General features: G+C 43.7%; 1 protein-coding gene and 1 non-coding gene across 6 annotated transcripts in view; one reads left to right on the top strand and one right to left on the bottom strand.

Annotated features, from left to right (window-relative positions):
* Window positions 1–17,779, bottom strand: part of MAPKAP1 (MAPK associated protein 1) — a 235,332-nt gene that overhangs the window by 33,994 nt on the left and 183,559 nt on the right. For all 5 annotated transcript variants that reach the window (XM_060101586.1, XM_060101587.1, XM_060101588.1 and 2 more), the window contains one exon: window positions 12,532–12,672. In XM_060101586.1, the coding sequence (XP_059957569.1) occupies window positions 12,532–12,672 (141 nt within the window). The remainder of the gene's footprint in view (window positions 1–12,531; window positions 12,673–17,779) is intronic.
* LOC132492847 (U6 spliceosomal RNA) lies at window positions 8,858–8,964 on the top strand. Its single transcript, XR_009532902.1, has one exon. It is a non-coding gene; the product is annotated as a U6 spliceosomal RNA (small nuclear RNA).

Genomic DNA, 17,779 nt, shown 5'->3' with positions numbered 1-17,779 from the left:
TCCCAGGAGCTGTGTTATGACCAATCCGGTACCACTCTGACAAATGGTCCCAGGGAGGCTCCACCCCAGCAGCCCAGCCGGTGAGGAAGAGGAGAGGATGGGGGCTGGCCTGAAGCGGCCAGAGTCAGCCCTTTCCCTCGGAAACAAGGAGGCCATTTGTCTCCTTTACCAGCTCTCCTCCCCAACCCACTTATCCAAAGCCATCCGTCATGACCTTTTCATGTTCCCACTTCTGACAGCTTCCAGATACAGTGAGTCAAACTTCACTGGAAGCAAACTATCACACCAACTGTCAAAGGCAGAAAACACTGCCTGATTGCTGTCCTACATCAACGCCAGCATATAAATCCTTCCTTAACAAGACAGCTCAAAATAAACAAAAATGCAACATGTATATACAACTCTCTGGGGAGACTATTTGTCCAATGCTTTAGAGTTATCACAAGGAGACCCTTGTCTGTTTTAGCTAACCAAAAGATTTCCATAAGAGGAAATGAGCCCTGTATATCATCTTCTGCTAACACAGACTGGGTACCTACTTTGGGCAGCCCCTGAGCTGGGTCCTTTTGTTTGTAGCAACTTATTGAGAGCTCACCACATCTCTACCAGGAAGGCAGTAGCAGCCCATTTTACATTTAAAGGCAGTAGTGCAGAGAGGTTAGGAATAGGGGACTTTGGAGTCACAGAGCCCTGAGTTCGGGTATCAGCTTCCCTACTTCCTAACTATGTGACTTTGGGAAAGTTGCTATAAATAGATGGTGATGATAATGGGCTTGTTATGAGGATTAAGTGAAGTAAGACTTGTAAAAGTGCTTGGAATAGTGCTTAATCCATAGCTAGTGACATATACGACTACTTCTCATGACTATTGTTACCTGGAGTCAGGCACTGGGCTAAGGGATGTAATACAGACCCAGTGATGAGGGTCAGGACAGGGGAGTGAGCTCAGAGAGCCCTGGGAGGGATAGGAACAAGGGACCTGCCCGGCGCTAGTCTGGGGTGGGGGTGGGAAGTGATCCTCTCTGGGACTGGCTCTATACCCCAGTACTGGAAGCACCAGGATCCAGAACAACTGTCCACCTGGGAAGACCAATGTCCTCATCCCCACGAATCCTTGCAATAACCTCCCATCACCAAGAGGGCAAACCTCTTCCCAGCAACCTCCAAGAGTTCAATTCAACATCAGGAAGAACATTCTCACATCTGGAAGTTGTGGAAATGTTTATGCTAGGGAACCCCTGCCCTACAAGGTCTCCAAGTCATGAATCTGGAGATCTTGATCTCACTGGTATTATCCTGGGCAAAGTTACTTCTCCCTCAGTGAGCCTGAGCTTTTTCCTTTGTAAAATGAGGAAACAACAGTACCAACTCCTAGGGTGTCATGAAGGTAGAATGGCCTAAGCATGTACAAAAGAGCAGAGTGCCTGGCACATAATAAAGGCTCAATTATTATCAAAATTATTATTGAAAATGACCTCAGAAAGGTGAAATAACATACCTGACCAGGGTGAATCAAGTTAGGAAACGGCAAAGCTGGGGTTGAAGCCCAGGTCTACGGGACTAAGTCCAGTTTGTGTGTGTTCCGACACGTCAGCTGTTTCCTATATGCTTGACTCTTAGAAGGCACAGCTGCCCCACAAGGCACACTTAAAATACCCTTCTAGCAAGCTGAAACACCAGTTTGGCAAAAATTAGGGCATTTAACATTCCATGCCTCAGTGTATTTCCTGAATTATTGCTTATTTGCTTGGACGTCATGAGCTGTGGTTCATTCATCAATTTCCTACAACTGTGAATCCAAGACTACAAAAGCCCCACTGCTGTTAAATCCTGGAGTAGCTTTTTATACAATTCTACAGTCCTCTTGTCTTCAGGTTATCTAGAGCCTATGAAAGCTTGGAAAAGCCCCTGGGGAGTGTCACTGAACAACTCTTAGCCAGAGTGGATTTTGCTGAATTTATACAGCCAATCAATAGCATCTACAGAGCAGGCAGGGAAGTCTTTGATACTTCTCTGAATTTACCCACAGGATCAGACACAAAGGCTGTTTGGGCTTAATGAGAGATCACCTAGTCTGGGGCTTTCATTTCCCATATGAAGAAATTGAGGCTCAGGACGGAGATATGACTTGTCTGATGTCACCCATTAATGACAGAGCTATAACCATAATTCACATCCCATACTACCAAGCTAGGGCTTAAAAAGACCCACTTTGTCTCACTATGCATTATGTTTACAGTGATCAAATGCATGACAGTATAGGGGCTTGCCTGGTGGCGCAGTGGTTAAGAATCCGCCTGCCAGGGCTTCCCTGGTGGCGCAGTGGTTGAGAGTCTGCCTGCCGATGCAGGGGACACAGGTTCGTGCCCCGGTCCGGGAAGATCCCACATGCCGCGGAGCGGCTGGGCCCGTGAGCCATGGCCACTGAGCCTGCATGTCTGGAGACTGTGCTCCGCAACGGGAGAGGCCACAACAGTGAGAGGTCCACGTACCGCCAAAATAAATAAATAAATAAATAAAGAATCCGCCTGCCAGTGCAGGGGACACGGGTTCAAGCCCTGGTCCGGGAAGATCTCACATGCCGCGGAGCAACAAAGACCGTGCGCCACAAACACAGCAGTAATGCTGTGTTTCCTAAGAGAATTTATAATATCACTTGCAGAATGAGGAAAAACCTGATCGTCCCTATGCCCAGGCCCCAGTACATTGTCAGAGCTCAAGTGCCAAGGATGAGGAAGTGGTAAAAAGAATACGGAACCTTGGCAAACTCTCACGCGTCCGATTCCCACTAATTCCATTATGCCAGTGGTTCTCAACTTTTTCCGATTCTTAATTCTTTCTCAGCCATCTGAGGAGCCTGACACATGGTCACTAGTAACTGTGGATTACTGAACAGGAATTCTCAAAAGGGTAGATCTGGGAGCAGAGAGGAAAGTATACAGTTAGAAAAAGCCTCTCGAGTTTCCGACATGCCCTGTCAGGGGATTTTCCCTTGACTTGATCACTGCATGAAGCATTACTGTGGTAAAGGAATTTTCGGGAGGCAGTCTTGATAGTATCTGTCCCGCTACCTCATAAATTCATTAGGATTTGATAAACTCTATTCCAAATTTTGGTTCAGAAAATGTTGTCACAATAGGGAGAGAACAATAATTTAATACTAGAATTTATTGCTAGTTTATTACTATTAACACTAGAATGCTGGGACTTCCCTGGTGGTCCAGTGGTTAAGAATCTGCCTTCCAATGCAGGGGACGCAGGTTCGATCCCTGGTTGGGGAACCAAGATCCCACATGCTGTGGGGCAACTAAGCCCACATGCCACAACTAGAGAGCCCGCGTGCCACAAGTGGAGAGCCCATGTGCCGCAACTACAGAACCCACGTGCTCTGGAGCCTGCACGCCCCAACTACAGAGCCCATGTGCCCTGGGGCCCATGCACCACAACTAGAGAGAGAAAACCTGCACGCCACAACTAGAGAGAAGCCTGTGCACCACAACGAAAGACTCCACGTGCTGCAACTAAGACCCGAACCAGCCATAAATAAATAAATAAATAAATATTTAAATATTTAAAAAAATACTAGAATGCTAGAATTTGCATTCTCAAATTACTCAAGGACCCAGGGATCCTGGAGTTAAACATGATGCAAGTCTCCTCATGAACATTTTAGTGCCTTTGAATGGAGAAGGGTATCTCCTTAGTATTCAATATGAAATGGAAAAGTGGAAGGAAGATCCATCCATTTCTTAAGAACATGAATTTCCAGATTACGTAATTACTTGAACTATACTCCATAGGTATCCCATTGGAAAATAACAGGGGCAAATATTTTATTCATACAACCACATGAACTACTTTCAGCTTCAGAGTGAGCTTGAGGAGTAATAAAGTCCAGGCCACAGCTGTTGCTTCCACTCACATAGTTTTGTGTTGTAATGTGTTTCTTAAGTTTGCATAGTACATATTAAAAAATAATACCGTGATAAGGTCTTCTTTGAGTGCTGGCTTGTAGGTACTGACTGGAGGGTTAAATAACTGCAATAGGATAAACCAGGAAAGACAACAGATGGCAAACATGCCACCTCTCATCATGCTCAGGCCCAAGGCAGACATTTCTAATCAATCACAGAGTTTATGTTGCCCTCAGATGCAGCTTGAGATGCTACCTCAGCACAATGCTCTGGGCAGCCATTACAAACCTGGAGTTGTTTATGAGACGAAATCTCTTCGCTTTCTCTAAGGTATGTGCTACTGTACTTGATGCTTTTGTTAAAGAACTATTGTGATCACAAGTGTTATGATTATGCATATGGATTGTTTTATGAAGAGATAATGGAGGTAACCATGGGAACTTCTGGTAGAGGTTGTTTTATAATATAATCTTTATCTGTAAACCCTATACAGAATTTGTATATCCTATACAGAATTATGTTAGATTATATATGCAGTAATGACAGAGATGGGATTCATGGTATATTATGTATTCAGTAACATATTCCTTTGGTGACATAGGGATGGGCAATATCGACAAATGATAAGGTGAAGGAGTCAAGTTAGCACAAGTGGCACAACTATCAAAGCATTTCTCAGCCTGAGACCCTGTGCTGGGAAAACCAGGCTGACCTGCCCAATAAGTAAAAACAAGCGTTGGACAAAGAGATAAGGGGTAAGAAAGTCCTTTGAATACTGTGAGATCGCATTTCCCAAACCCCACAATTAAGGAGAGATTCTGAGCCAGCAGGTCTGGTATGAGGCTAGGGAGTTGGTGAGTCTGATACATAGTCATGGTAGGAACCACTGCCTTAAGGTACCATATAAATGAGAGGTATGCTGTGGTCATGTCTTGACCTTCTCTGCCTTGAGTCTTATATGGGTTTATGGGCAGCCCCTTGGCTGGTGTGTTGTAATTCAGTTTCCGTCAGCCAGCCAACAAGAACTTATTGATAGTATACTATGGGCTTCTTAGATCATGGCTGGCATTCACCATCTGACCCTTTTAGATTCAATTTCCCCAAACCTACTTCAACCTGCCAGCCTTGGCATGTTTGGGTAACACCCGTGTCTTAGTGCCTGATCCTATGGTCAAGCATACAGGAGTTTAAGTTAATGGAAAAAAATCTCAACTTGGTGTAAGCTCAGGCAAGGTCTACACTTAAAGGGCACCTGTACTTTTACGCCCAACATGGAAGGGAAGCAGACAAGATGAAATAGTCCAAAAATATTTTTGGGAAATACAGGAATGATGGCTTTGTTTGGTGAGTTTTCCAGGTTGACAGAGCATGGATGGCACATAGATTTCAACTTAAGAACGAACCAACGCCAACTGATTGGTAGGGGCTGCTTATAAGGCTGTGTTGGATGGGACTTCCCTGGTGGTCCAGTTGTTAAGACTCCATGCTTCCAATGCAGGGGGTGCGGGTTCGATCCCTGGTCGGGGAACTAAGATCCAACATGCCACGTGGTGAAGAAAAAAAAAAGGCTGTGTTGGAAATGATTCTGAGGTCAGGTCTGGGCCCAGAGGGAAGAAGGGCAGTGACTGATTAACAATGTGAATGGAGGATGGACTAGGAGCACACGTGCTACACTGACGCTGACCTCCAGATGCTAGGATAGGGAGAAGAGTGAGGGATGGGCAGAATTTTTGGAACTGGCCAACTAGAAGTAATCACTTCCTTGGCGAAGGGACGTTATTAATGACTGAGGCATCTGTCATGTGACGGACTGGATTTAGTGTATAGGACTGAGTTTCAGTCCCAGTTCTGCTACTGGGACTGGATATCCTACTGTATATCTGATGGCTGACAGGGAGGGAAAGAGAGTTAGTACTTATTAAGTAACAGCTATGTGCCAGGAAGCACTAAGTGCTTTATATACATCGCATGACTTCATTAGCTCCTCCGAGCTTCAGTTTTGTCATGAAATGGGAATAACATCGTCAGTGTGCTGTGTCAATTAAATACGGTAATGGGGTGAAATTTCACTGTATACCGTACATTGTTATATTGATAGAAATACAGAGTATTAGTGCAATGACGATCCGCATTCAAGGCATGATCGAGTAGTTAGCCACAGGCCTCAGTCTCAGGCGGTCTTGGATCCCAGCCTCATTACTTACTAGATTTTCCCTGTACCCCAGTCTCCTCAAATAAAAAATGGAGATAATATCAGTACAATCTAATAAAGTACCTTGATTACAGGAGACAACTCATGTAAGAGAGTGATCAGCAGAGTGCTTGGCACATAGCAAGCATTTGATAAACAATAACTGCTTTAAAAAATTATAATTCTTCCTGTTAATATTATTTTAAAAGATCAGATCTTTGTCCCAGGTTTCATTAATGGACTCCAATAAAGTTTTTCATTCATATAAAAGTCTGGTGGACCATTCTCTGCAGGAGTGAGAAATCTTAGCATACGCTGTCATTTGCCAAGCAGGATTGGCCATTTTTAGAAAGCAGCAAGGCTTACCTGTCTGTTTCTGTTGATGACAGAGAAGTGTCCAGAATGACGGTGATTTCTGGCTTGGTGGGTAACTTTACTAAATGGGTAGCATTTCCCTCAAGGACAGACTGAGTGGCACAGAGTAGAGGATTAAAATGGTCTGTCCCCACGTGCAGCTTGTGTGAGGAGTACTGTATCACATCAGAAAGCAAACCTGGGGGCTTCCCTGGTGGCGCAGTGGTTAAGAATCTGCCTGCCAATGCAGGGGACACGGGTTTGAGTCCTGATCTGGGAAGATCCCACATGCCGCGGAGCAACTAAGCCCGTGAGCCACAACTACTGAGGCTGCGAAGCTGGAGCCTGTGCTCCACAACGGGAGAGGCCGTGACAGTGAGAGGCCCATGCACTGCGATGAAGAGCGGCCCCTGCTCGCCGCAACTGGAGAAAGCCCTCACACAGAAACGAAGACCCAACACAGCCAAAAATAAAGAAAAAAAAGTAAACCTAAAACGTTGGGTGAGAGATGGGGAGCGGTTTGAGTGGAGAACTGAAGCTGCTGCACGTGCTGCTTAGGCTGCTCCCTAGAGTGAACGCACTGCCATTTGGATGGGGTGTGCTTGTGCCTGAGTTTCTGTCCTTTCTGCCTGTGACTGGAGATGGGCATGATGTAGGATATGCTGCTTGACAACCAGTAAGATATGATATATCTTATACACTACTTCATTCATTTCTCTTTTTAATATGGTGAAGAGAAAAGGCTTTTAAAAAAGAAAAAAGCTCCCTTCCACAGAAAAGCCATATGTGATCACTGTAAAAATCCCAGGAAAAAAAGAAAAAAAATCACTTGTAACTTTACCGCCCACTGATAACTACTGTTAGCATTTTGATATATTTCCTTGGAGGAATTTTTAAATATATATATATTTATGTATACATGTGTTGGCATATACGTGTTTATGTACATATACTCATATTTGCATAGCTGCAAATCATACTGTGAATGTTATTTTTCTATTATTTTTTTTACATCTTTATTGGAGTATAATTGCTTTACAATGGTGTGTTAGTTTCTGCTTTATAACAAAGTGAATCAGTTTCACATATACATATGTTCCCATATCTCTTCCCTCTTGCGTCTCCCTCCCTCCCACCCTCCCTATCCCACCCTTCTAGGTGGTCACAAAGCACCGTATTTTTTCTATTTTAACATATTGATACATTCCCATTTCAATAAAAATTTTGAGAGGGCTTCCTCTCAAAGGTTTTATAACATTTCTGTATATGGCTGTACCACAGTATACTTAAAACACATTGCTTATCACTGGACTATTCAGTTAACAATTTGTTATTAAAAGAAATGGTGAGACTAAAAAAAAAAAAAGTCTGGTGGAAAATTGATGTAATTTTGGGTCTTGCAAATCAAAGTTTGAGTCTCTTATCCCCTGACTTTCCCAGAAACAAACAGCAGACAGTAAAACTGGGACACTGGCCCCTACTCCCCAATCAGGAGGCAGGCTGCTACAAAGGCACTGCAGAGCTTGGGAATGCCGAGCCTCGGCTCTTCGATCTCATGTACCACTAACTCAGAGTGGACGGGTGGTTTTTTGTGGAATCAGCAGTGCTGCTGGGTAAATGCCTCACACAGACACTTACCACTTAGAAGAACTTGCCACAGGGGGCAAGTGGAATCTCTGTTCTGACTGACACAGGATGGACGAGCAGAGGAGACCATCCATCAGTGTCAGGAAAGATCTGAAGCACCCGGCTAGTCAGTTGAAATAAAATAAATTATTTACTGATCTCAGAATCCAGCTGCTCACTTGAATGCTCATAAAGAACGTTTGCTGCCCTGAACTTCGCAGTAGATGATGCTTCAGAAAGGAAGAATTTCTGGACTACTGTGTGCAGCCTTTTGTTGTTGTTGTGAGAATGAAAAGGGTGTTATCATCTGCTTTCCAAGAAGGAAGTAAGGGTCTTAATACATACCTGAGCTCATCTACATGGGAATAGGAAATGAACTTATTTATTCACTGCATGATATAGTACTCATGGGCACAGTTTATCCGACTGTCACAAAATTACTTAGGATTAATTCATGAAGTTTTTGCTTGTAACGGTAAAGACTGAATTTAGATTCATAACAGAAACAAATGTTCTGACAACATCTAACATTTTAGAAGTTCCTCAGTTGTGACTTTCCACCAGAGGGTGCTATGTGTGCCACTGGAAGCATTCAGAGGTGACTGGGACCAGCTTCCAGTCACCTCACTTCTGAGAACCAATGCTCTAGACAGAGACACTTGCATTACTATCATCATCTATTTCTACCTGACAAGTCTCCACCGTGACTTTGCCAATAGAGCCACTACTTAATTTGAGTGATCTGGTTAAATACTTTCAAGATGGTGGACTAGTGCTCGCTTTGGCAGCACATATACTAAAACTGAAACTATACAGAGAAGATTAGCATGGCGCCTGTGCAAGGATGACACGCAAATTCGTGAAGCATTCCATATTTTTATACCCTGAGAAAACCATAATTCAAAAAGAGTCATGTACCACAATGTTCACTGCAGCTCTATCTACAATAGCCAGGACATGGAAGCAACCTAAGTGTCCATCGACAGATGAATAGATAAAGATGTGGCACATATATACAATGGAATATTACTCAGCCATAAAAGGAAACAAAATTGAGTTATTTGTAGTGAGGTGGATGGACCTAGAGTCTGTCATACAGAGTGAAGTAAGTCAGAAAGAGAAAAACAAATACCGTATGCTAACACATATATATGGAATCTAAAAAAAAGGTCATGAAGAACCTAGGGGCAGGACGGGAATAAAGACTCAGACCTACTACAGGATGGACCTGAGCACACGGGAAGGGGGAAAGGGGAAGGGTAAGCTGGGACAAAGTGAGAGAGTGGCATGGACATACATTACCAAATGGTATACACTACCAAATGTAAAACCGATAGCTAGTGGGAAGGAGCTGCATAGCACAGGGAGATCAGCTCGGTGCTTTGTGACCACTGAGAGGGGTGGGATAGGGAGGGTGGGAGGGAGGGAGATGCAAGAGGGAAGAGATATGGGGATATATGTATATGTATAGCTGATTCACTTTGTTATAAAGCAGAAACTAACACACCATTGTAAAGCAATTATACTCCAATAAAGATGTTAAAAAAAAAAAGATGGTGGACTAGGAGAGAAAGCAGTAGGCAAAATAAACATAATAATGACAATGATAATAGCACTAAGATAAGCTACTACGTGCCACTTTCATACACAATCTTGAAAGGTAAACATTATAATTCCCACTTCATAAATGACAAACACTAAGACTGAAAGGGGAAGGGACTTGTCTAAGCTGACACTGCAGGCAAGTGGTAAAGCTGGGATTAAAACCCATTCTTGCCTGCAGAACTTGGGCTCTTTGCACAGATCCTCTTGTGGACTTTTTCCTTTGAATGAATATACACATCAGAATCTGATGGATTCAAGTTTGGCTTTTTGCCTTTGGAAAAAATGTGGGGAAAGAAGCCACGCTCTTGGTTATCTTTCCAAGGCACTGCTTTGCACCTTGGGGAACAGCAGGGATTATGCTCACCCGGGAAAATCCTCGCCTTGTACCCTGGACCTTTATCTTGACTGCAGTCAGGCTACTTACTGGGCTTCTTAAAACTAGACCCACTCAGAAAAAGCAGACCCTCTGTTACTGCGAAAGAAGTGCAGGCAAACGCAAATGATGTCTGAGTAGCATTCTTATTTTTAGCAAACTTTTAATTGAAAATATACAAAGTGTATAAATCCCAAGAGTTTATATAACTTGACTTTTCCACAAAGTCTACATACTCATGTAATCAGCCCCCAGATCAAGAAACAGAACCTTACCAGTACCCCAGATGCTCCCCCATCCAGTCACTAGAACCTCTTCACTCTCCAGGATAACCACTATCATTACTTCTACATATTATTTTTGTGTACTTTTGAACGTTATATAGATGGAATCATACAACATGTGCTTTCTCCCCCTTTTTTGGGCATCTGGCTTTTTTTTTTTTTTTTTTGCGGTACGCGGGCCTCTCACTGTTATGGCCTCTCCCGTTGCGGAGCACAGGCTCCGGATGCGCAGGCTCAGCGGCCATGGCTCACGGGCCCAGCCACTCCGTGGCATGTGGGATCTTCCCGGACCAGGGCACGAACCCGTGTCCCCTGCATCGGCAGGCGGACTCTCAACCACTGCGTAACCAGGGAAGCCCCTGGCTTGTTTTTGAGCAGCCTTATTAATTTTACTTCTATGAGAGATACCAGAAAAAGCATCTTTAGAAAGAACAACGCTGAAGAACTTTATGTTTTAAGAATTAACATTAAATAAGCAATTTTTACCACTTTAGAGGTTTTTTTTGTGAGGAGGGAGAAAGAGGTTTACGGAGGGGGAAAAAAGGTAGGTTGTGTGTGTTCCAATTCAGATACTCGGTGCTAATTCATCTATTTAGTCTGTCAGAATCACCATCATCTTACAAGCTGTTGTTTACTGAGCACTTGCTATGTGCCATGCGCCTTTCTAAGTATTGCGCGTGTGATAATGACTTTTCATTCCCGTAATTACCCTATCTACGAGACAGAGACTATTATCTTCATCTTACAGAGGAGGAGATTGCGGCTCTGCATCACTTGACTGTGTTGATACAGCTAATGAATGAGCCAGGGTTTGAACCCAGGCTTCTAAATCTTCAGTCTGTCCTCCAAGCTTCCACTATATTGCCTCTCCACTAACAGCTCACTTACAGTCTACCAACTGCCAGGCCCTGCGCTAAGCTAAGTGGAGTATCTGACTCATTCCCCACAGCAATCCTAAGAGGCTGGCACACTGATATTCCCATTTAAACAGAATGGAATCAAGCCTCAGAAAGATTAAGACACTTGCCTAATACCGCTGGCTGTTGACAGAGCCACAATTTAAACCAGATGTGATTCTGATGCTCATCTCTGAATTAGTAAGCTACTGTCAGCATATTTCAAGCTCCTGTCAGTCAAGCTGGGATGAATATTTGAGAGCTTTTTGAGACTTATTACAAATTAGCCACACTAATGCCCACATTAGAAAAGGTTTTATTGTGAGACATTTACAAAACATTTGTGAGAAACATAACATTAGTGAGCCTTACAGTTAGAATTCAAACTTTCTCCCTTTACGCATGAAGCAAACGAAGCCCAGGAAGAGGCAGTGTGGCAGAGGTCTCGGCAGAGCCCGGGAGTAGCTCAGCTCCCTGACTGGGTAAGCCTGGCACCTGTACCCACTCCCCTGCCCTCCCATCATCCTCTTTTATGTGGCAGGTGCACTCCAGTTGGCCAGACCAGGGTTCTGCCCCTGATACCACTAACTACGCTGTGTGAGCATGGGCATGAGACTTCACCTCTCTGCCAGATGGAGACCGTAAAAATACCTATCTTTTAGGCAGGTTAGTAGTGCATGTAACGCGCTGAGCACAGTGCCTAACACACGCACATACCTATAGATGACGGCCATGAGGATGGTGATGATGTTGGCGTATTCATATTCTGCTACTATGACACTTTTTCTACCTCTGTTAGGTTTAAGTCAAAACAGAAATTTAGCACTTAATGGAAACAAATTAACCCCAAATATTAATTGAATTTTAGTTCTAGATTATCTGGTGAGGATCCAAATATAACTTCTGAGATCATTAAAAAGCTTCCTGAATAAAGGCATGAATGAATAAGGAATGGATTCATGGAGTAAGAAAAGGCAAGTAGCAATGTTACAAAGCAGTTCTAAGGATAGGATGTAGGAGAGAATTACAGAATGAAAATTATGGAACTTCACATAAGTCAATCAGTCTGCAAAGAGTCTCAAGTTAGTTCTATTTCTAATATTCTGTTTCATAAAAAAGAAGACAAGACCGAGCACTCAGGTGGGAAAAAGGAGTTACTTTAAATGTCACTGCTTCAACATTTTCTCTGAAAACAAATTACCGTTAGTCATTCAGGTCACATAAAAGTTGTATGTTGCTTCTTTCCCTATTTCGACACTGACCACTGATAGAAAGTTGACACACTTACCTAACTGTACATCAGTCGTGAATCGGAGTCTGTGAATCATGCTGACTTTGAATGACTTGTAATGGTGGCTGCTCAGCATATCCTGTACTGTAGCTATGTCAATTTGCGAATCCTCCTCAAAAACCCCGTCTGCCCTTGAACCTGGGGAGGAAAAAGCAGTTTAACACATAAAGATACATGAGGCTTGGCAAATGGTGTCTGCTTAAAATGCTTCGGGATAAATTAAAATAATATGGGCTATTTAATTTGGAAAAGAAAAGGCTGAGCGATGACTTAATAATGCCATTCCAGTAAACAAAGAATGGTAACATATTAATCATTGAACAATTAGTTCCACAAACACTGCCTGTTCTATGGCAGGCCCTTGGCTGGGCAGCAGCAATACAGAGGGTCGAAAAACTCCTGCTCGCCAGAAGCTCTGTCTCCACAAGAGTAAGTCAAAATCACAAAAGCACGGGTGGCCACACTTCTTGCTTCTTTTTCTATTAATTTTCCTGATCATAAAAGTAGTCCATGCTCCTTGAAGAATGCCTGTTCTTCCCACGATTCGCAAACTGTCTGTTTATCAGCTTCCTGTCCTGCGCCCCACAGCCTTCAGTGGTTCAGGTACGAGCCTGCTCGCGCTCGGATGGCTGTAACAGTCTCCTCAATGGCCTTCTGGCCACCAGGATCCCTCAGCAGTCCAGCTACTACAGGACTTTCCGACTTATCTTTCTAAAGGTTTGATCACTCATTCACTCATCAAATGTGTAGTGTGCACTAAGTACTCTGATACTGATAGTGGGGACAAATAAGAAGACTGGAGCTCAAAAATCTTCCCTGGCTTCCCAAGGCCCCCTGAATGAAGCACACTCTTTTCAGTCAAGCAATCAAGGACGTCCGCAATCTTGCTGAAACAAAGATTTCCCATTTTATCTGTCATTTCTAACACATACCTTCTCTCAGCTCTTCCCAAACTCCTCAGACTATATATAGGTTCGGGTTTTTCTACTTCTGGTTCTTTGCTCATGTGGTACCGTTGGCCTAGAACATCCCTCTGTCAAAACTCCACCCAGGCTAGCTCAGATTCCACCTCCTCTTGAACGCCATGGCAGCTGGCTTATACTGGACTTGGAGCCAGGGAGACCTGGGCTCAATTCCTGGCTCTGCCTCTAACTTACTGTGTGATATCGGCCAAGTGACTATTTCTCTCAACCCCAGCATCTGCCATCCACAGAATACCAAAACATATTTAAAGAATCTAGCATGTAATACGCTTAATAAATAGCAGTCATGATTATTTTTATTCTCTTGTCATAGTGGATCACATTTAGGCTTGCACTAGAATTGCTGAGTGGTTGCTGTGTCCTAAATTGGAAACTCTGTGAGGATCAGTAAAGTCTCTTATTCATCTCTACATCTTTTCCTGCAAGCAGTACAGGCAACTGGCAGCTCTCACTAAATTGTGCTAAGTGAACAAATCAATCAATAATAATAATGATAGCTAGTACAGGTGAGTACTCACACATCAGGCATGGTGCTGAGCACTTCACACATGCATTTAAGTCTCAAGACAACCTGGTCCTATAATCTTCGTATTACACAGATGAAGAAGCCGAGGCTCTGAGAGGCAAAGTCACACGCCCAAGGTCACATAAGCAAAGCTAAACTAACTCTCGTCAGCCCCCATGCCTGAGTTTGAAATGTGGTCTTCTGAAGGTGTGGCTGCTGGTGGGAGGGAGCATCTGTCTAGAAGAGGCCAACCAGAGCGGGGGGCCCGAGGCCTTGTGATGAGTACACAGAGACGGTTCCACAGGGAGACCATGAGAGAACTCCTTGGCACAGAGTTGGAGGAATGGAAAACTCTAGATTTGGGCATAAAACTGGAAAATTCTCTATGCCTACCAATTACACACTTCCCTTCCCACAGTTATTGCTTACAGGGGAGGCTTTTAAGGCAAAGCTGGTTTCTGATGCCTTCACATTTAACTAATGTATTAGGAATTGTGCATTCTATTTCCAAACACTACAACTATTCCCAGCTTGGACCATTCTAGCACCTACAAGGATGCTTTCGTCTCAGTAAGGCTGCAGCCTCGGCCTTAACGGGCCAGTCACCGAATGCCTGTGACACAGTCCCATGTGTTGACCTCTCCGCCCAGGTCACCCTTCTTCCCGTTCCACTCCCTCCTGGCCTTTTTCTCCAGGCCTCCTCGCCATCCCTCTCATGAGCTTGGCTCAAGCTCAAGTGACATTCCAAGGAACCCTAAGTGTAGCTCAGCTCCTTCTGTCCCTGCACCCTGCATTTCCCTTCGGGTTATTTATCACAGATAGCAATCGTCTGTCTCCACCATTAGACTGTAGCCCCAAGAGCAGAGGCAGAGTAACTGCTTTTACTAAACACCACAGCCCAGACCCTGCTAGTGCTACCAGGCACAGAATAAAGCAAGAGCTCAATAACAATTTACTGGATGAATACCGAGTGCCGTATCCCCAGGATCAGAGAGGCTTAGTGACTTAACCAACATCACATTGCTAGGACTAGCAAAGTTGCCCTCGACGTCTGCAAGGGTCATTGGGTAACCCTGTTCCTTTTTCTGGAACACTTGTGATTTTGGATAGAGATGCTGTGATTATGATCGCTACTGTCTCCAGAGTAACGTCCACATCGCAAACCAAGAGGCTGGCTAGAAATTAAAGTTTCAAATAGTTATTCACTTTCTCCAAATATACCTTTTACTAAAACAGAGCTGCCAAGATGTGTTTACTTTTACTTTAGAACCTTTTAAATTGAGAATTTTGGAGAAATACTAAAATCTTTTTTTTTTTTTTTTTTTTTTAGCGGTATGCAGGCCTCTCACTGTTGTGGCCTCTCCCGTTGTGGAGCACAGGCTCCGGACGCGCAGGCTCAGCGGCCATGGCTCACGGGCCCAACCACTACACGGCATGTGGGATCTTCCCGGACCGGGGCATGAACCCGCGTAACCCTGCATCGGCAGGCGGACTCTCAACCACTGCGCCACCAGGGAAGCCCTCCTTTCATGTTTTAAATCATTTAAAGCCATCTTTTCTGAGAAAATGCCATTATTAGATACAACTCAGCTTAAGAACTACTGTTTTCTTTACCAATTAGTATTTTCTAAATATTGCAGGTATTTGATTTGAAAAGAGGTAACAGCTCATTATGCTAAAATGCCAATTATTTAAAAAAAACCACACTTAAGAGTTTTACATTTTATGAGGTTGGATTAAAACCAATTTAAAAATTACTATAACGTGACATAATTTTTTACTGCGCAATTTCAATGCCAGCTGCTAATAAAGCATCTTAGATGCTTTTAGATAAAGTGGTGCATAAATATGGCTGGAAATTGATTTAGCTTCTTGCAGAAGCTACTGAAGAATGACATATTTTGTTTAATACACCAGCTAATGTAGTCCTAAAAGCTCAAACAAGTGCCAGTTTTCACTCCTAAATTTGCTGTGCGAGATTAATGAAAACTTTATATTTTGCTGAAATGTTAATAATGGGCAGATGAGATGATAGGATTTTAGTAGAGGTCTTAAAGCTATGGAATAACCAGCAAGGCTTGTCAATTTCCTCATATTAATTTTGTTCAAGACTTATATAGCTGGAGCTGGCTCAACACATTAATGCTTCTTGCATTGACCTTCTACTCTCTGACAGTGTAAATTCATATCCCATTTGAGGATTTAAGTCCCCTTGATACTTGGGTGAGTTCTGAGCCTTGCCCCAGTTAACAAGGGGTGTGTTTACTTTTACAGTCAAAAGGGCAGCAGCACTGGGAGAGCAGAGAAGGAAGAAACAGTCCTGCATTCACATCTGATACATGCCACTCACCCCCAAGCAGGTTATCTGCTGAATGGGAACAACTTCTGGTTTTGGAGTTCCAGTGCCATTTCTCAAAGTGGGCTCAGGAATGCCTCTGCTTGGAGGGGGCATGTCTGTGTGTACAGATCAGTCAGCCATGCAACCTGCAACTACTGTGCCCATGCCTGCAGTGTGCTAGACTGGGAAGGGACATTGATGAAGATAAGGCAGGGTTCCTGACCTTCAGGAGCTTACAAATTCACTACAGAACACCAAGAAAACAGGACAAGGCAGAGAGAAGTGCCCAATAAATGATGCACGCAACAGACACTTAATCTAAAGGCACACATCTGAAGCAGAGCATTGTAGCAAAAGCATTTTTTTTTTTTAACCAGGAAAGTTCTGTTCTGACTTTGCATGTACACCTTTACTGTTTGTATCCCTCTGGAAAGGGGTGAACCCAAACACACATGAAACATGTTTGACACTGCACCACAGTGCATATTAAAAATATTACTGTACTATCAACTTCACATTCCAAAATGACTTCTGTTAAGAGAAGACATTTTTTTTTTTTTTTTTGCGGTACGCGGGCCTCTCACTGTTGTGGCCTCTCCCGCTGCGGAGCACAGGCTCCGGACGCGCAGGCTCAGCGGCCATGGCTCACGGGCCCAGCCGCTCCGCGGCATGTGGGATCTTCCCGGACCGGGACACGAACCCGTGTCCCCTGCATCGGCAGGCGGACCCTCAACCACTGCGCCACCAGGGAAGCCCAAGAGAAGACATTTTTATCTACTTGAAGTAAAAAATAGAATCAGAATGTCTTAAAAATAAACATATTAAAAAAAAACACTTCCCAAACTGTTAATTTAATTGAAATATAACCCTTTGGTATTTTGTTAAATTAGCAATTAAAAAGGTCACAAGCAATTAAGTGAAACAAAAGCCACACTGTGTTCATCTACATTAATGCTGAATTGGGTCTCCTCATGAATGACAAGATAAATTGTAATGGTGCCTTCAAAGACTTCACAATGTATTTTGTCAAAGTCGAGAGTGTTAATGTCTCTATGTGCCATGGATTACCATAATGTATTGTGTCAAAACGCTTGAGCTGCAATAACTCAAAGATGTATTGTGATAGATCAAATTCTGGGGGGGGGGGCGCCTAAAAGTGACTTGAGCACCAGAGCTCAAGCGGACTGACAACAGGCTCTGGAAGGATGACAGAGAGCACGTTCATGATACAGAAAGCACTGGGGGACAAGCAAAAAATCCAAGCGAGGAAGGAGCTTAGCTGTCTGGAGTAAGGAATCAGGAAAAAAGGAAACAAGGAGTGGCACCTGTCTTAATGGCAACACCAGGCCAGGGAAGAGGGAGCAAAGGGAAGCAGAGAGGAGGGGAAGGAGGAGGCTGGCGGGGTGTAAGGCCTGCACT

Source organism: Mesoplodon densirostris, chromosome 6 (genome assembly GCF_025265405.1).
Source record: "Mesoplodon densirostris isolate mMesDen1 chromosome 6, mMesDen1 primary haplotype, whole genome shotgun sequence".
Lineage (NCBI taxonomy): Eukaryota > Metazoa > Chordata > Mammalia > Artiodactyla > Ziphiidae > Mesoplodon > Mesoplodon densirostris.
This window is presented reverse-complemented; position numbering and strand designations above follow the sequence as displayed.